The sequence below is a fragment of the Giraffa tippelskirchi genome, chromosome 7 (assembly GCF_054371585.1).
Source record: "Giraffa tippelskirchi isolate mGirTip1 chromosome 7, T2T-mGirTip1v1.2.pri, whole genome shotgun sequence".
Classification (NCBI taxonomy): Eukaryota; Metazoa; Chordata; class Mammalia; order Artiodactyla; family Giraffidae; genus Giraffa; species Giraffa tippelskirchi.
The window spans coordinates 96868844-96889775 of NC_137281.1; the positions used below are offsets into that span (position 1 = coordinate 96868844).

The 20932-nt window shown below is 35.4% G+C and overlaps 1 protein-coding gene across 1 annotated transcript in view; it reads left to right on the forward strand.

Moving 5' to 3' along the window:
• Positions 1-20932, forward strand: part of SPRED1 (sprouty related EVH1 domain containing 1) — a 116626-nt gene that overhangs the window by 86452 nt on the left and 9242 nt on the right. Inside the window, exon 5 of the mRNA XM_081507145.1 lies at positions 15372-15524. Within this exon, the coding sequence (XP_081363271.1) occupies positions 15372-15524 (153 nt within the window). The remainder of the gene's footprint in view (positions 1-15371; positions 15525-20932) is intronic.

Genomic DNA, 20932 nt, shown 5'->3' on the forward strand with positions numbered 1-20932 from the left:
AAACATTCATGCCTGTTGATCAAGTCAGTGAATTTAAAGGGGTAGAGATACACACAAAAAATTTTATAAACAGATTTTTGAGTATGTGTGAAATATTGATAATAAAAAATAATTATCTAAATAGAATGGAAATGGTTGAATTAATTAAGGTATCTTTGTCATAAAACCTGTAAAATTATATTATTTGTAATTTACTTGCAATGTATTGAGTAGTAAAAAACATAATTATATGGTATTATGATCCATCATTACTCAACTAAAATGATAAATAATTTTGTTGGTTGCTTTTGGATTGTGGGATTCTGAGCTGTATGGTTTTCTTTTTAGTACTTTTAATATCCTGAAGTACTAGTACTTTTAGAATAATAAAGCAAAAAACCAAATTTATATGTATACCTTATATAAATAATTTTTCATATAATTATAAAAATAGAAATCACCTAAAGATGTGGCAGACTGTTTTATGTACATTTACTATCAGAAAATAAAAATGGTTTTCATTTTGAAAATGTGAGCAGTATAGCAAAATTCAAAAAATAAAACATAAATATACTGCCATACATGATAACCATCATACATATTTTTAAATATAGCCTTTGAATGTTTTTCTGTGCAAGTAAATGGGTACATATGTGTTACTATGATATCATTGTACTGTAGCTTTTTTCCGAAACTTCACTTAAATAGAGAATATTTTTATGTGCCTTTAGTGTTTCAAGTTTACGATTTTCAATCTTTTTGTGTCTGTTAATTTGCTTTCAGTGGATGTATCCTAACACATTATATTTATTATACATTTAAGAGTTCTTATTTGTGTTTTAATATATGAATCTATTTATTTTATTGACAGCGTTATTATTTTATAAACAGTGAATTTCAGTTAATTAGGTATAAGTAAGTAATAAAATACAAAATAAATATATTTTTTAGTTGTTTTCCAAAGTTCTATTTTGTTCTGGTATCAACGAAAGCAATGCTGGACTGGATGAATCACAGCCTTAATGCAGGACAAGTTAGTACCAGACATGAAACAACAGACTGGTTCAAAATGGGGAAAGGAGTACATCAGGCCGAATGCCAGGTTGGATGAATCACAAGCTGGAATCTAGATTGCCAGTAGAAATATCTACAACCTCAGTTATGCAGATGATACCAATTAATGGCAGAAAGTGAAGAGGAACTAAAGAGCCTCTTGATGGAGGTAAAAGAGGAGAATGAAAAAGCTGGCTTAAAACTCAACATTCAAAAAACTAAGACCATGGCATCCAGGTCCTATCACTTCATGGCAAATAGATGGGGAAAATGTGAAAAACAGTGTCAGATTTCGTTTTCTTACGATCCAAAATCAATGTGGACAGTGACTGCAGCCATGAAATTAAAAGACAGTTGCTCCTTGGAAGAAAAGCTGTAACCAACTTAGCATATTAAAAAGCAGAGACATCACTTTGTTGACAAAGGTCTGTATAGTCAAAGAAATGGTTTTTCCAGTAGTCATATATGGATGTGAGAGTTGGGCCATAAAGAAGGCTGAGTGGTGAAGAATTGATGCTTTCGAACTGTGGTGCTAGAGAAGATTCTTGAGAGTCCCTTGGACTGCACGGAGATCAAATCAGTCAATCCTAAATGAAATCAGTCTGAATATTCATTGGAAGGACTGAAGCTGAAGCTCCAATACTTTGGCCACCTGATTCAAAGAACTGACTAATTGGAGAAGACCCTGATGCTGGGAAAAATTGAGGGCAAGAGGAGAAGGGGATGACAGAGGATGAGATGGTTGGATGGCATCACTGACTCAATGGACATGAGTTTACTCAGACTTGGAGACAGTGATGGACAGAGAAGCCTGGTATGGTGCAGTTCATGGGGTCACAAAGAGTCGGACACAGCTTAGCAACTGAACAATAACCACGGCAATCAAAGAAAATATGGGGCTGGAAATAGGGAAGCATTTTCTGAATTGCTCCCTATGAAGAGAGTGAATTTAGGTAAAGTTCATCTATTAAAAGAGTTTTTTAACATTCTGCTTTGGTTTTGCTTCATTTCTACATATAACATTGTATAGAGGAATAACTTCTGCAGCATTTGTTTGCAAGACTTTGTACATGTCACAGCATGGTTTTGTAAAAACCATTGTCTTATTTTCATAATCTTATTTCCTTCTAGTGCCATATATGTCAAGTCTTTGGTATGGAGTAGTAAAATGGGCAAGATATGAATGAGGAATAATAAATTTATCACAGAGGCAAAAAAAAAAAAAAAGTAAAAATTTAGAAATAGAAAGGGATCCAGGGGATCGTCCCAACCCAGGGATCAAACCTGGGTCTCCCACATTGTAGGCAGACACTTTACCCTCTGAGCCACCAGGGAAGCCCAGAAATAGAAAGGAGGAGCCTAGTGAAGAGAATCACTGTATAATCAAAGCAAGAAGAGTAGTTATTCTGTTGCTGGCTTCTTGGAATCTCTGCTTCATAGTAAAGTCTCTCTAATGCCCCCAGTCCAGCAGGTTACACAAACACCCCTAAAACAGTTATTTATATTTTATCTTCATTAGACACTTGCTTGGTTTTTATTTTCATAATAAAGTAGAAAATATGCATTGTCACTAGAGACTCTAAAATAGGCTTCCACTTAAATGTAATTTTACAAAGAGCAATTTTTATGTCAAATTTTAATTCTTGGTTTTTACTTACTATGATGTTTTTAAAATAGATTCTTAAATTATATTCCTTTTGGTGGAATCTGATTCTTTTCCCTTTGAGAAGGTGCTATACTTAGTGGGTTGTTACTTAACAAAAAGCATGTGGTAGGAATGAGAAGAGTATGACTTCCAAAGGTAGGCCAGAGGAGATGTTGCAGCCTCTTTCTGGCTCTCTCAGTTCACCATACTGGAGCATGCCAACTGTCGTGTCATGGGGACACTCAGGCAACTCGAGAGATGTTCTTGTGGTGAGAATCTGAAGCTTTGTGACAATAAACATGTTCATGAGCCATCTTGGATGCAGGTCATTCACCCCCAAATGAGACTTCAGATGCCTCCAGTCATAGCTAATGTCTTAACCGTAGCTACTGGAGGGAATGAGTCAGAACCACCTAGTTAAACTGTTCCTGAATTCATGACCTAGAGAAACTAAAACAATAAATGTCATTTTAAGCCTTCAGGTTTGGGGATAATTTGTTACTGATACAGATTTTGCTACCCATAATGGGATGTTGCCATAATAAGCACTTTAAAATGTGGCATATAATTTGAACTTGGGGACAGTAGATAGAAGCTTAATGTTAAGCCTTTGAAGAGACTGCCGATGAGGACTGAAATGAAAATGAAGAAAACCATATTGGAAACTAGGAAAGGAAATCACTGTTATATAGTAGCAGGAAGTGGAGCAATACTTTCACCTATACTGATACGTGAAATAGAAAATGTTCTACTTCTGCTTACTGATAAAACAGAAGTTGGCAGAAACAGGCTCAGGAAGGACTCCTAAGCAAACAAACAAAGAAGCAGGACTTGCTGGTTTTGAAAATTCTCATCCTCTCAATATGCTGAACTATGCTAAAATTAGGACATGGCTTCCAGGCAGATAAGTCTACCGCACTCAGATAAGTTTGTCTAAAGATGAAGCCAGTGTTTTGACTATAAAGTCCTTTGTTAACATCTCTTCTATATAATCAGAAAGATGTAAGATGAGCCTCAGAGAACCTTTTAATCAAAGTAAGAGGGCTTACAGCAGATTGAGGGTGTCCTTAGCAGAAATTTGAAGTAGAGAAGAGTTTAAGTCAGATTTATGACTACGCTTTTTGTCTAACAGAGTGAAGCTTGGTAAGATTCACAAGAGACCTACAAAGTTTTCAAAAGAGTTAATTAACAAAAATATCACCAACCTAAGGAGTGGCCCCTTAGATCCCCAAAATTCTACTGGCAGAAAGCAAGTTTAAAAATGTTGTACGTGTAAAATTTCATAAAATGGAAAGATAACTCAGACATAGAAGCAAAATCTCAAAGGGCAGAGCCAAGAGCTTTGGAGAATTATTCCCATATTCAAGGAACTTCTAACATATTCCCACCTTGATTATAGAATTTCTTTGGATCAGCGACTCCATTTTCTCTTACTTTGAACCAGAAGGTTTTATAGCAGTTATCCTCTGCCTGTCCTACCATTGTATTTTGGTTGTATGTGGGGCAGATAATTTATCTCTTTAGTTCACAGGTCCTCAGAATGAGAGGAAGTGTACTTATTCCTGTTAGTGAACAGGAACAATGATCAGCTAAGTTGCTCCCAAATTTCTCACTTAAAGAAGCTGTCAGATAGTAAATGTTCTTTGTGGTAATTCATTATGCAGCCATAGCTAACCAATACATAAGCAGAAAAAGAAGATGATTAGAATGAAAGCTAACATTTATAGTCGTGTTCATTTTATCTTAACTCGAATTCTTAACTTCTTTAGATACACATCTACCTTAGGCTAAATTCCATCTTTCAAAAGAAGATTGTATTACATCTTGGTTTGATAGTGCCTTTATAACTAAAAGTATGTTCGGGTAGGAAAAAATCAGTTCTTATTAGTTTAAAAAAATTCTGAGCCTGATGATGTGTATATGATATATTAACCTTAATTTATACCAAAAGGATTTGAAGGATACTGAGAAGCTAGTGAAATGTGAAGTTTTTGAAAAGAATCAACTTCTAGGATTAAACTGACAAAAGTCTTAAGTTTACCATAGTGCCAATATTTGTGATATGCTAAAGTTTTCAAGTACCTCATTCTTATTTTGCAATGTATTGGAGGTTATAAAGTATTCTAATTAAGTTAGCCACCTTATTAGGATTAAAGTTTTGTAATTCACTGATGGACTTGACATACATAAACATTTTGAATTTTTTTTTGAGTGCAGGTTAACTGTAGTTTATGATAGTGATTATATTAGGTTTACTTTATTAGTAATTATTTACAAAGGTAACTAAAGTGGCTTTAAAAGAATAACCCACTATCTTTTTAACCCCAAGAAAATAACTGTTATAGTTACATCATAAATGTTTTTAAGATTTGAATATCAGAGTGGGAATCCTCTCCATTTTGAATATTATATTAATTTGCTCAATAAAGATTTGAGTAGCTGTTTTGTTCTAATAACTACACAAAACATTTGATTATTTACAGTAGACAACTTTGAGCTTTCAGCAGTTATCTTCATCAGTATCATAAATCACTTTCTCTTTCATTGAAGGGGGTCATAACATCATTATTTGGATTTAAAATCATATCTTGCTCATCTTTTATCCCTAATGTTTAGTACAGAGTTGACCACATACATGGCTGGTACTTAGGAAAAGTTTATTGAAGAAAAATCTTCAAAACTAAGGTGTTTTTAAAAAAACAAAGAACCCCAAGCAGTAGTAAGATATGAGTTTCTTTCTTTTCATTGAGTTTCTTTCACTATTCCAATAAGCCAATTAAGGTGGGATGTTTTGTTGTTGTTGTTTTAATGCTAGCTTACATTTGCTTTAAGATTATTTTAAACTGTTTCTCCAACCAGAGTTATTAGTTGTAACAGCTCTTACTGTTCAGACATGCTCGGTTGGTAACAACCCATAAAACTTGCCTCATGATTGGTTTGTGATTATACGAACAAGAAAGATCTCAGATTCCATGCTTTGGGGCAGAAGAAGGATACCTAATTAATCTGAAGTGAGACCATATCATATTATCTCTTAACCACTGAGAAATACTTGACAAACTTATCCTTTTTTAGAATTAAGTAGTGTCATTTTTCAGCCAAATGATTAAAAGGACTGTGATGTACCTTTATTTTTTAAAGTCATTTGCTTTAGTTAAGGAGCATATGAATTGTTCGTGCATTCATTTTCAAAGGTGGTAGCACTTGAACATGGCTCTATATCTGAAAACTAAGTTAATTATTAGAACTAGCAAAATGGATTTTATATTACTGTGACCCCCCTCACCATCTTACTTTAAACAGTATCTTATAGTTAAGTTTCTGTAACCTTTTTATATTTCAGACTGACTTTTATTTAATTACTAACAAGAGAGAAAAACTGTATATAATCTTTTTGCATAATGTTTGTCATTGATTTTTTTTTCTTGACTCTTAAACTTATCTTCATGTAGAATATTTGGATAGTTAGAAAACTATAAAGAAGAAATCAGGAATCATTTATCCCTACCCCAAAGGTAGTTGCTGTTTTAAAGATTTGGGGTACTTCTGCCTAAGTTTTTCTGTTGTATTCAAATACAAAGTAGGGAAAACCACTAGACCATTCAGGTATGACATAAATCAAATCCGTTATAATTATACAGTAGAAGTGACAAATAGATTCAAGGGATTAGATCTGGTAGAGTGCTTGAAGAACTATGGATGGAGGTTCGTGACATTGTATTGGAGGCAGTGATCAAGACCATCCCCAAGAAAACAAAATGCAAAAAGGCAAAATGGTTGTCTGAGGAGGCCTTACAAATAGCTGAAAAAAGAAGAGAAGCTAAAGGCAAAGGAGAAAAGGAAAGATATACCCATTTGAATGCAGAGTTCCGAAGAACAGCAAGGAGAGATAAGAAAGCCTTCCTTAGTGATCAGTGCAAGGAAATAGAGGAAAATAATAGAATGGGAAAGACGAGATCTCTTCAAGAAAATTACAGAAACCAAGAGAACATTTCACGTAAAGGTGGGCACAATAAAGGACAGAAATGGTATAGACCTGACAGAAGCAGAAGATATTAAGAAGAGATGGCAAGAATACAGAGAAGTATACAAAAAAGATCTTCATGACCCAGATAACCACGATGGTGTGATCACTCACCTAGAGCCAGACATCCTGGAATGCGAAGTCAGGTGGGCCTTAGGAAACATCACTATGAACAAAGCTAGTGGAGGTGATGGAATTCCACTTGCACTATTTCAAATCCTAAAAGATGATGCTGTGAAGGTGCTGCATTCAATATGCTCACAAGTTTGGAAAACTCAGCAGTGACCACAGGACTGGAAAAGGTCAGTTTTCATTCCAATGACAAAGAATGTTCAAACTACTACCACACAATTGCACTCATCTCAGTTTAGTTCAGTTGCTCAATTGTGTCTGACTCTTTGCAGCCCCATGAATCACAGCACGCCAGGCTTCCCTGTCCATCACCGACTCCCAGGGTCTACCCAAACTCATGCCCATCGAGTCGATGATGCTATCCAGCCATCTCATCCTCTGTCGTCCTCTTCTCCTCCTGCCCCAAATCCTTCCCAGCATTAGGGTCTTTTCCAATGAGTCAACTCTTTGCATTAGGTGACCAAAGTATTGGAGTTTCAGCTTCAACATCAGTCCTTCCGATGAACATCCAGGACCGATCTCCTTTAGGATGGACTGGTTGGATCTTTTTGCAGTCCAAGGGACTCTCAAGAGTCTTCTCCAACACCACAGTTCAAAAGCATCAGTTCATCGGCGCTCAGCCTTCTTCACCGTCCAACTCTCACATCCATACATGACTATTGGAAAAACCGTAGTCTTGACTAGATGGACCTTTGTTGGCAAAGTAATGTCTCTGCTTTTAAATATGCTATCTAGCTTGGTCATAACTTTCCTTCCAAGGAGTACGCGTCTTTTAATTTCATGGCTGCAATCACCATCTGCAGTGATTTTGAGGCCCAGAAAAATAAAGTCTGACACTGTTTCCACTGTTTCCCCATCTACTTGCCATGAAGTGATGGGACCAGATGCCATGATCTTAGTTTTCTGAGTGTTGAGCCGTAAGCCAACTTTTTCACTCTCTTTCACTTTCATCAAGAGGCTCTTTAGTTCTTTGCTTTCTGCCATAAGGGTGGTGTTATCTGCGTATCTGAGGTTATTGATATTTCTCCTGGCAATCTTGATTCTAACTTGTGCTTCTTCCAGCCCAGAGTTTCTCATGATGTACTCTGCATATAAGTTAAATAAGCAGGGTGCAATATACAGCCTTGATGTACTCCTTTTCCTATTTGGAACCAGTCTGTTGTTCCATGTCCAGTTCTAACTGTTGCTTCCTGACCTGCATACAGGTTTCTCAAGAGGCAGGTCAGATGGTCTGGTATACCCATCTCTTTCAGAATTTTCCACAGTTTATTGTGATCCACATAGTCAAAGGCTTTGGCATAGTCTATAAAGCAGAAATAGGTGTTTTTCTGGAACTCTCTTACTTTTCCGATGATCCAGTGGATGTTGGCAATTTGATCTCTGATTCCTCTGCCTTGTCTAAAACCAGCTTGAACATCTGGAAGTTCACTGTTCACGTTTTGCTGAAGTCACTAGCAAAGTAATGCTCAAAATTCTCGCAGCAAGGCTTCAACAGTATGTGAGTCGTGAACTTCCAGATGTTCAAGCTGGATTTAGAAAAGGCAGAGGAATCAGAGATCAAAGTGCCAACATCCATTGGATCATAGAAAAAGCAAGAGAATTCTAGAAAAACATCTGCTTCATTGACTACACTAAAGCCTTTGTGTGGACACCAAACTGTGGAGAAATTCTTCAAGAGATGGGAATACCAGACCACCTTACCTACCTTCTGAGAAATCTGTATGCAGGATAAGAAGCAACAGTTAAAACTGGACATGAAACAACGGACTGGTTTCAAATTAGGAAAGCAGTATGTCAAGGCTGTGTATTGTCATCCTACTTATTTAACTTATATGCAGAGTGAAGTGAAGTGAAAGTCGCTCAGTTGTGTCCGAATCTTTGCGACTGTTATAGTCCATGGAATTCTTCAGGCCAGAATACTGGAGTGGGTAGCCTCCAGGGGATCTTCCCTACCCAGGGATTGAACTCAGGTCTCCTGCATTGTAAGCGGATTCTTTACCAGCTGAGCCACAGAGTACATCATGCGAAACGCCGGGCTGGATGAAGCACAAGCTGGAATCAATATTTCTGGAAGAAATATCAATACCATTAGTTATGCAGATGAGACCACCCTTATGGCAGAATGTGAAGAGGAACTAAAGAGCCTCTTGATGACAGTGCAAGAGGAGAGAGAAAACACTGGTTTAAAACTCAACATTCAGAAAACTAAGATCATGGCATCCAGTCTCATCACTGCCTGGCAGATAGATGGGGAAACAATGGAAACAGTGAGAGACTTTATTTTCTTGGGCTCCAAAATCACCGTGGATGGTGACTGCAGCCATGAAATTAAAAGATGCTCGCTCCTTGTAAGAAAAGCTTTGAGAAACCTACACAGCATATTAAAAAGCAGAGACATAACCGACAAAGGCCGGTCTAGTCAAAGCTATGTTTTTTCCATTTCAAGTATGGACGTGAGAGTTGGACTATAAAGAAAACTGAGCTCCAAAGAATTGATGCTTTTGAACTGTGGTGCTAGAGAAGACTCTTGAGAGTCCCTTGGACAGCAAGGGGATCAAACCAGTCAATCTTAAAGGAAATCAACTCTGAATACTCTTCGGAAAGATCGATGCTGAAGCTGAAGCTCCAGTACTTTGGCCACCTGATGCGAAGAGGTGACTCTTTGAGAAAGACCCTGGTGCTGGGAAAGATTGAAAGCAGAAGAGGGCAACAGAGGATGAGACGGTTGGATGACATCACTGATTCAGTGGACATGAACTTGGGCAACCTCTGGGAAATGGTGAGGGAAAAGGAGGCCTGGCATGCTGCAGTCGTTGGGGTTGCAAAGAGTTGGACACGACTGGGCAACTGAACACAAAGAAAACAATAGACATGTATTAAGTCTAGAAAGATATATGTCAAATAATAATAGGTGCTATTCCATGAGGTGGTGAAGAAGCTTTTTTTTGGTAATTTGAACTTTTTAGTTATTTTTTAAAATTATTTCTTTTGTGGGTGCAGACTTTTTGTTGTTTAAGGAGTTATTTTTCTGCTTTTTTCTATTGCTGTATTTACTCCCAAGGGTCTATATTAATGTAATGTTATCTGACTTGTGGATATAAATTATTGCTGATAATTTATAGGGTACTCACTGTGTGTCAGAAAAAGTTCTAAGCTCTAGGGATAAAACAGAGACAGAGTCTCATTACTGGCTAATGGGAGAAATACAAATGATAGAACACAGAGTATAGGGTGACAGAAGTATTTTTGAGGAAATTCAGAGGAGGAAGTAACTTTGGAGTGGAGTAACAGACATATATCCATTCTTTTTAGATTCATTTCCCATATAGGTGATTATAGAATATTGACTAGAGTATGCTACGTAGTACGTCCTTGTTGTTTATCTCTTTTATATATGGTAGTGTGTATATGTTAATCCCAAACTCTGAAAAGGAGTTTTTCTAGTAGAAAATAGAAGATAGTCTTTGTGGGCAGAGGAAATGACATGTACAAAGAATCAGAATTGTGAAATGTCAGATGGTCCTGGAGAGAAACAGGGTGGTAAGTATATCTTAAACAAAAAGTGATTATAAAACCGTGGAGTAGGAACCACGGTAAAGTGACAAACTTACACATGCATTTGTTAGTGCTTTTGTTCATTGTCAAGATTTCTTGTTCATGTAAAGAAAACACTTAAGTTTTAGTGAGGCCTAATTCATTATTATAGAAATTAAATAGCATATCCATAAATAAGAAAGTTGTGATAATGCCTAGTCTTAGAATGTAGAACATTGTTTGTGGATATGTAAATTGTTAAAACCACTTGGGAAAATAATTATAAATCAGAGCATGCATGTGTCTTACAATCCAGCATCTCTACCTGTAGTATAGGTACCAGAAAAATTCTTTTAAATGTGTATCATGAGGCCTGTAGAAGAATGTTGTTAGCACTGTTGTTTGAAATAGCAAAAAATTAAGTGTTTTATCTTAGGCAAGTTACATAATCTCTTTAAGCTTTAGTTTCCTCTTGCTGAGTAGAGACAAAATAATCCCAACTACCTTGAAGGGTTGTTGTGAGGATTAAATGAATTAAATCATGTTAAGTACTTGGGACAATGTCTGATACATAGAAAATGCTTAATATATGTTGGCTGTCAACACTACAAGTGAAAATGAGTGAGCTCTTGCTGCATATGTCAACATAAATAAATTTCATGCAAAAAAGTTGAGCAAGAAAAGCAGGTTCCATAATGTCCCGAGTAGCATGGTATCAGTCAAAATCCAGAAACATCTATAACTAAATATTGTTTATAAATAGTATTTTTATGGTAAAACTGTACAGAAGCATAAGAAATCGGACAATAAACAACTACTTCAAGGTAATATTTTCGTATCCAAGTGGTATAGATAGGGGATGCTGTTGTCATATTGATATTATTTGTTGTCTTATTTCTCTTTTCGAACTTGGGTGAAAACTTTGCACATATTTACTTTATTACCTTTATGTTATTATGTCCGTAGTCCTTTATATAAAATATTTCCTAAGGGAAATGTCAGTGATTTGGTGTATACCCTTCCTTATACTGATAAAATTTTAAAATATCTATTTATCCATCCCTTCAATTTGACAAATAGGATCATGTCGTATTAACAGTTGTATACCTAGCTTTTTTTCATTTAGCAATTCTTGTGAGTACTGCATACAGACCTTTTTAATGGCTTTTAGAATTTATCATATATATATATCATAAATTTTTAGTCCCATGGTCATACAGCCATAGGATATTTTCTTTTTTCTTATCTTTTTTTGTTAAAAAAGAGTGCTAAGATGATTAATGATTATTTGTTTATATATGTATCTGTATAAAAGCTTCTCAAAGAACAATGGCACTCGCACCAAAAGTACAAAATATTATTTCTCCATACCCTTCCCAGTATCAGGTGTTATTATGTATATTTTCCATCCTTTCTAGTCTGTATAAAAAATTGGCATCATAGTTTTGAATCTTTAATTGAAATCCACCATCTTTTCATGTATTTATTGTGTTTCTTTTTCTATGAAATAAACTGGACTTTATCTTGTATCTCAGTGCTTCTAGGGTGAGAGAGCCCATTTCTATGGATTGTATAAATTGTTTATCTTATCAAAGCATTCCCCAGACAGTAATGATTCTCTGCCCTCTATTTTCCAGTGTGTATAGGGCTCCCCAACAGAACTTTGATAATTGGATACCTTATAAGGATTCTGAGTGGGAAAATCAACAAATTTGCATGCCTAAACTTTCACAAGGCAATCATTTATTTATTTATTTATTTTACAAGGCAATCATTTAGAAAACTGCTAAAATAAGAGAGGCAAAAAAGATAATGAGAGCTTGCATTAAGAGAGTAGCTAAGTGGTTATGGAGAAGAGAAAATGGATTTGAAAAACACTCAGAATTTTAGCTTGTTTTTGAAAATTATTTTATTTTATTGACCAAAAGAGATATTCTGCCTTCAAATCTGAAGGATTTGAAACAAGGCTTGAACAATGTCTCCGTTTATTATTTCAGATACAGAGTGGCTGGGGTGGAGGGGGGAGGGGATCTACTTAGACTGGTTCATTAGTTAATTGAATTATTTGAATATTTTGATAGAATATAATTGTGTTATATTTTAAAATACTGTGATTTTACATCAGAATAAAGGGAGAAAGTATATACCTAGATTTTAAAAGAAACCCACCTTATAAAAAGTGAACCACCTCTTGAAAATTGGAAAAGTGTTCATAATCATACTCAGGAATAGTATTAGCATTCATTTTATATCCTTTAAATCTTTTATCTTTTCATGCTTAAAATAGTGTAAATAAAATTCTATATACTGACTTTTTAGCATTGAGTAATTCTCCACAAAGTAGATATTATTCATAAGTCTAATTTCAATTGACCACTCATTACGTTAAGTGGACATACCATAAATTACATAACCATCCCCTTAATTTGGGACATTAAAGTTGTTTCTTCGTTTTTACTATTAAAAAATTTTCTGAGAAAAATATTTTATGCCTAAAGCTCTTTCCATTTAGTACATTTTTTTTCTTTACTAGATTGCGTAAATGGTCAAAATGTATACATGTTTTTAAAGCTTTTGATATATTTTATTAAAATTGCTATTCAAAACTGGTTGGCCCAGATTTTACTCTTAGCAGTGAATGAGAATGACCATTCTCCTATCACCACATTTTTTTTTTTTAACTTCGTCAGCTTAACAGACATCTAAATTTAAACTTGCTGAAAAGGATACAGTTAAGTAGTACAAAAATGCCCTTTTCCTGTTAAAGATTCTCTACAAATGTTAGTTTCTCACAATTCACAGATAGTATATCCCTTATTGTAGATTGTAGATTGTACGTTTTCAAACAATGAAGGTTTATTTGTTTTACCAGACTCTTGAAAGATGTTTTAGTTATTTTATTAACTGAGACATTTTGAGGTGTATAGCTGTAAATTTACTGTGCAGTATGAAGTAATTCTAATAGGTTAATTCCAGGTATTTTGGTAAGCATTTAATAGTTGAACTAAATCATTTATTACCTAACTATCAGCTACATTTTTGTTTGTTTAATAATGAAATAATGCTTGTTATATTTCCCTTTAAAAATGTATTTAATCAAAAAGGAATGTATTTACTGTTTAATGTACAGAATGTAAGTATAATTAACCTAAGTCATACAGTAAAACACTGGGTCGTGAAACCGTTTTGTATTTGTTCAGATACATATTTTTAAGTAAGTTTTATTTTACAGTTGTTAAATGACTTCCGTTAGATTAGAATGCAGTAAAGATGACCTGATGCAAATAGTTGTCACCATAAAAAGCATAATTAGTTTATGACCATTCCTGATATTACGACTAATACTGCAGTTTGTGCTTATTTATAGCTTTTAATCTCTTTGAGTATCTCAGCTGACCCTTAGATTTTTAATACAAATATTGTACCCAGTTTATAATAAAAAGGAATTGTGATTTAGAAAGGTCAGTTGCTTAAATTTTATACCTTAAGTGGATAAGATAGGGTTTCAACCTAGGCCCTTTCTCTAAACCTTTTTGTTCTTGTTGTTTTCTTCTATTCAAGTTGTTTATGATTTTTGACAATTACTTGGGTCATTTATTTTGAAAACTCTCTGGAACAAATATATTTCCTGAATTTTTTTTTTTTATTCTTCTCAACTTTTATCATGCATTTTGAAAGAATGTTGGCTGGATACCATTATCTAGCCAACTCCTTTGCAGTAACTGAGCATTGTCATAACACTGGAGACAACTATTAGGAAAATTATATAAAAATAGCAATTAACCGGGCTTGACACAGTTAGTTTTCAGTAGACAGTAGATTCTCAGATACATTTTTAGAGTTTAATTGACTACTTCCTGATAAAATAGCAGCTTTTAGTTTTCAGAGCATTTTCATATATGTTATCTCACTAAATCCTTACAATAGCCCGTGTATTAAAACTGTACAGGTATTATAATTATTTAATAATTGAAAAAACTGAGTTCCAGAGAAATAAAATGTCACAAAACTACTTTGTTTCAGAGCAAGGGCTATTATGTGCATTTATAAATCTATAATATCTTGCCGTTTAATGAGTTTTATTGTTTAATTTTAAAGTAAGCCAAATTTTAATGTTTTTTATTTTTATAAAATAGATTGTAAAGGCTTCTCCTTTTAAAAATATTAGCCCTGTTATGATTACTATAAATAGTTTAGAATGAGGCGGTAAAAGTATTACTGTCATTTTACTTGATTGTCACTGTTTCTTCCCAGATAACTATATACTAATGGGAAAAATAATAGCAAGTAGTTATCTCATTTCTTAAATAAAAGAAAAGAAACAAAACCTTCTCAGGACTTTCTGTTTTCTAATGTGCTAAGTTTCACTTATTCAGTATTTATTTCACAGAAATATTGTTTATGAAATTTCAAAGCATTTCATTCGTGACTGTGATTGATTGACATATCTCCTTCCCTAAGTCTTGTATATGATTTGAATCCTTCTAAGTAATCCATAAATTCAGGTTGATTAATTAATTCCCTTATTGAACAAGATCATAGACGACCATCTTCCTTCTTTGATCCCTCATATAATACAGTACAGTCCTTGGTACTGTGTAAAAAACAGTTTTTAAAGAAAGTTTTCAAAGTAACAATTTTACTGATTTGCATTTTCTTCCTCATAATTTCTTCACTTTCTGTGTACATATTACTTTTAGTTATAATTAACAGCTTTGCTATAATCAGATATATCTCTCACATGGCATGGTTAACCTTCTGATTCATCCTATATTGTTTTCTATAAGACAGTCCATTTTGCTCGTAAAGTTTTTTTTTTTTTTTAATTCATATTCTTTTATTTTGACATGGCTTCATAATGTGCATTTGATTTTGGGGAACTGCCATACACAATGATGGTGCTACATATTGACCAACTTGCTGAATTCTTGTTAGTGAAGGTATTTTATTTTGTTGTTGTTTTCATATTCTGGCAACTAATGAGTTGGGGATTGTTCCCATTAGGCAGCTGAAGAAGATACTTCCAGTTCTCTAGTGAAAGATCATCTTTTCCATCAAGATACTGTGGTTACCAGTGAGCCTTACAGAAGCTCAAGACCTTCTCCCTTTGAAGGTCTGAATGCCAGAAGTGTCTACCTGCGCAGCCAAGCCAATCAGGTGAGAAAATAAATAATTTTCAGTATGTTATTCGTGATGTCTAGAAATTGGATATGTTGAAGAAGAACATTAAGACCGTCTGCCCTTTACTAGACAGACAACAGAAACTCAGGAGAATAAGATTTATAGTGAATAAAATTCAGAATGAAATAATATTTAAGTCACAATGTCCTATACAGGTATAATGATTAAGTCATAAGTTTGACTTTAAATTTTTTGATTATAAAGGTGAAAAGGTCTTAGTTACATTTTCATTATCCAGGAGAGCGATACAAAGAAAAATAAACCATAGTTTCTGTTTTAAAAGAGTTTCTGATTGGGTAATAGATAAATACTCATAGTGATATGGGAGCAAGGATAGGGGGATTGAACTTGTGGAAGATGAGATTTTCTGTCCTTAAGATAACACCTGAACTTTTCAAGAATAAGAAAAGTTGTTAACCTATTGAAGAAGGTGGGTCTGGTGATGAAAATTGAGGGGAAGACACAGGAAGAGCAGGAGGGTGAATGTTGAACTTTAGACAGCATGGTCTGCCATGACAAAATACCATAATCTGAGTGGATTAAATAATAATTTTTTTCTCACAGTTCTGAAGGTTTGGAAATCCAAGGTTAGGGTACCAGCTGGTTGATTCCTAGTGAGGGCTCTCTTCCTGGATTGTGGACAGCAGCTTTGTCTCTGTTCTCACATGCCAGAGAACACACACCTGAGCAAGCTTTCTGGTGTCTCTTATAAGGGCACTAATCCTATCATACCAGGATCACACCTTCATGACCTAACTACCTCCTGAAGGTGCCATCTCCATATCCTGTCACATTGGGGGTTAGGGTTTCATATAAATTTGAGGGTGGTGGAAGTGATATAAACATTTAGTCGATACCCTGAAGCAGTATGAACAGAGATGTGCATGATCTACAGGGAAAATAACATGGAGGGTGAAAAAGAGAGGCAGGGAGAACAAGAGCCAAATTGTTGGGGTCTTATGTTCTGCAAAACACCTTGGACTTAATTTTGTTTGTTGATTCACAAACCTAGATACACATACATTCTACCAGAAGACACAGGAAATCACAGCTTAAACAGTGCATTTCTATGGACTGTCAATTTTACTTAAAAACAAAAAATTCCAAAGTTATGTGCCATGCTAGTGGTGGGAATTTTCCTGAAAGCTTGGTATAGATCCCCTACCTGTTTTTCCAATTTAGTCACTTACTGGAAATAAAATAGTATTTTATTGTGATTTTAATTCTTACTTTCCTGATTACTACCAATATTGAGCAACTTTTTTCATATGCTTATTGACACTTTAGAAATTCTGTTTTCTCAAGTACTTGTTCAAGTATTTTGCAAGTACATCTTAAAATTGAGATGTCTTTTTTCCTAATGATTTATAGGCATTTCCTTTTTATTTTGGAAATAAATCCTTTGTTGGATATGTGTATTACAGGTATCTTCTCTCTGGTGATCTTTTTACTCTCTTAATAATGTCTTTTGCTGAGTAAGAGTTCCTCATTTTAATAGAAGAATAGTTTAGTGATCTTTCCCTCTATGGTTTCTGTCTTGTATAAGAAATCTTTGCATATCCTTACCAGACTATGAAGATATTTTATGAAAAATCTAATCTGTGCCTCCTGAAAGAGCTGCATTCATTTTCAGCTTTGTCATGTAGCTGTATATGGATGGATCTATCTCTAATCTCTGTTGTGTTCCCTTAGCCTATTTGTCTTTTTTTATACCAGCACCACACTTTTAAAATTACAGTAGTTTTATAATAATTCTGGGATCTGGGAATTAATGTCCCCCAGCTTTGTCTTTTAAGATCTTGTTTTTCTTGACCTATGTAAATTTTACAGTCAGCTTTTAGCTCAGCTAGTAAAGAATCCGGCTGCAATGCAGAAGACCCCAATTCAATTCCTGCGTCGGGAAGATCCACTGGCGAAGGGATAGGCTACCACTCCAGTGTTCTGGCCTGGAGAATTCCATTGATTGTATAGTCCATGGGGTCGCAAAGAGTCGGGACACAACTGAGCAACTTTCACTTTGGGCTTCCTTGGTGGTTCAATTGGTGAAGAATCCTCCTGCAATGCGGGAGACCTGGGTTCGATCCCTGGGTTGGGATGATCCCCTGGAGAAGGGAATGGCTATCCACTCCAGTATCCTGGCCTGGAGAATTCCATGGACTGTATAATCCATGGGGTCACAAAGAGTCGAGAACGACTGAGCCACTTTCACTTCACTTATCAATTTCCACAAAACTCCTAGAATTTTGATTGACATTGTCTTGCATTCATAAATTAATTTGGGGGAAATTGACATCTTGACAGTACTGAATCTTCTAATCCATGAAGTGAAATTCATTCATTTATCTTTTCTTAGATTTATTTTTATGTATTTAAATTTTGTTATTGTAAGTATATTTTATAAATTGACCTTATATCCAGAAACATTGTTAAATTCATTTATTAAGTCTACACTTAAAATCTAAAAATTTTTTAAATGTTGCTTTCTTGTCTGTCACACTAGCTAGGACTTCTAGTTTTTATAATGGCCATAATCCTGCCCCAATTTTGACAGGGATGGAGACAGTATCTTTGTTATACTGGGTACTGAACAAACCAGACTTCAAAGAAGAAATACTCTACTTTTCAAGGGTTTCTCTATACACATGTCTTTGAAAAGATAGTCTGAAGCAAAGGCAGATAGTACCTCTGATCACCGTATCTGCAGAAAGGAGATGCATGAAAAATTGTCACCTAACACTAGTTATGGTTTTTCCCTCTGATAGTGCTTAAATTCTTTGGCACTCAGCCTTGTTTATGGTCCAGCTCTCTCATCTGTACATGACTACTGGAAAAACCATGTCGTTCAGTCACTAAGTGGTGTCTGACTCTTTGCATCCCTGTCAACTATAGCACGCCAGGCTTCTCTGTTTTTCACTGTCTCCCATAGTTTGCTCAAACTCATGTCCAGTGATCCCATCCAACCATCTCATCCTTTGTTGCCCGCTTCTCTTGCCCTCAGTCTTTTCCAGCATCAGCGTCTTTTCCAATGAGTCTGACAAGAAGGCTGACTAGAAGCTTATCACTTTTGTGGATCTTGTTAAAAGAACTAGTTTTTGGTTTCATCAATATTCTCCATTAATTTCCTGCTTTCAATTTCATTGATTTCTACACTAATTCTTATTGTTTCTTTTCTTTACCTTTGATTGAATCTTCTTTTTCTCGTTTCCCAAGGTTCAGTTCAGTTCAGTCCAGTCGCTCAGTCGTGTCCGACTCTTTGTGACCCCATGGACTGCAGCACACCAAGCTTCCCTGTCCATCACCAACTCCTAGAGCTTACTCAAACTAATGTCCATCGAGTCGGTGATGCCATCCAATCATCTCATCCTCTGTCGTCCCCTTCTCCTCCTGCCTTCAGTCTTTCCCAGCATCAGGGTCTTTTCCAGTGAGTCAATTCTTTGCATCAGGTGGCCAAAGTATTGGAGTTTCAGCTTCAGCATCAGTCCTTCCAATGAATATTCAGGACTGATTTCCTTTAGGATGGGCTGGTTGGATTTCCTTGTAGTCCAAGGGACTCTCAAGAGTCTTCTCCACCACCACAGTTCAAAAGCATCAATTCTTCAGTGCTCAGCTTTCTTTATAGTCCCAACTGTCAATCCACACATGACTACTGGAAAAACCATAGTTGTGACTAGATGGACCTTTGTTGGCAAAATAATGTCTCTGCTTTTTAATATGCTGTCTAGGTTGGTCATAGCTTTTCTTCCAAGGAGCAAGTGTATGTTAATTTCATGGCTGCAGTCACCATCTGCAGTGATTTTGGAGCCCAGAAAAATAAAGTCTGTCACTGTTTCCATTGTTTCCCCATCTATTTACCATGAAGTGATGGGACTGAATGCCATGATCTTAGTTTTCTGAATGTTGAGTTTTAAGTCAACGTTTTCACTCTCCTCTTTCACTTTCATCAAGAAGCTCTTTACTTTGCTTTCTGCTATAAGGGTGGTGTCATCTGCATATCTGAGGTTATTGATATTTCTCCTGGCAATCTTGATTCCAGTTTGTGCTTCATCCATCCCAGCATTTCTCATGATATACTCTGCATATAAGTTAAATAAGTAGGGTGACAATATACAACCTTGACGTACTCCTTTCCCAATTTGGAACCAGTCTGTTATTCTATGTCCAGTTCTAACTGTTGCTTCTTGACCTGCATACACATTTCTCAGGAAGCAGGTCAGGTGTTCTGGTATTCCCATCTCTTTCAGAATTTTCCACATTTTGTTGTGTTCCACACAGTCAAAGGCTTTAGCATAGTCAATAGAGATGAAGTAGATGTTTTTCTGGAACTCTCTTGCTTTTTCAATGATCTAGCAGATGTTGGCAGTTTGATCTCTGGTTCCTCTGCCTTTTCTAAATCCAGCTTGAACATCGGGAAATTCACAGTTCATGTGTTGAAGCCTGGCTTGGAGAATTTTGAGCATTACTTTGCTAGCGTGTGAGATGAATGTATTGTGTGGTAGTTTGAACAATTAAGGTAGAAATTTTGATTATTAATTTTAGATCTTTGCTAAAAATATATTCAGTGCTATAAATTTCCCTCTGTGCACTACTATCACTGTATCCCACAACGTTTGATAAGTTGTGTTTCATTTCTTTTGAACTAAAGTTCAAAATACTTTTGATTTCTCTTGAGATTTCTTCTTTGACCCATGTGTTTAGAACTGTGTCGTTTAACTTCTACTTATTTGGGGACTTTCCAGGTATCCTCTTATTGAATTCTAGTTTAATTCCTCTGTGGTCTGAGAATACACATTGTATGATTTCTACTCTTTTAAGTTTGTTAAGGTCTATTTTATGTCCCAGAATGGTTTGATTTGGTTAATGTTCCATGTAAGCTTGAGAAAGTATGTATTCTGCTCTTGTTAGATGAAGTTTTCTTTAGATGTCATTGTATCCACTTGTTTGAAAGTATTGTTTAGTTCACCTTTGTGCTTACTGATTTTCTACTTGCTGAGTCTGTCCATTTCTGAGAGAGGGATATTGAAGTTTCCAGCTATGGTAATTGGTATATCCATTTCCTTGCAGTTTTACCAGTTGTTGCTTCATGTAACTTGATGTTGTGTTGTTAAGCACATACACATTAAAGATTGTTATGTCTTCATGGGGGATTTAACCCCTGTATTATTATATAATGCCCTTCTTTATCACTGGTAATTTTCCTTGCTTTGAAGCTCCCTCTGTCTGTACTTGTATTTTCTTTTGGCTAGTGGTAGCATGGTATATTATACTTCATTCATTTACTTTTCCTTTAACAACACTAAACTGCTTTACAGATAGTGGGTGAACTCTATATTAGCAGTAATCCTAATTCCTCCTTCCATCTCTTGTATTATTGCTGTCATCCATTT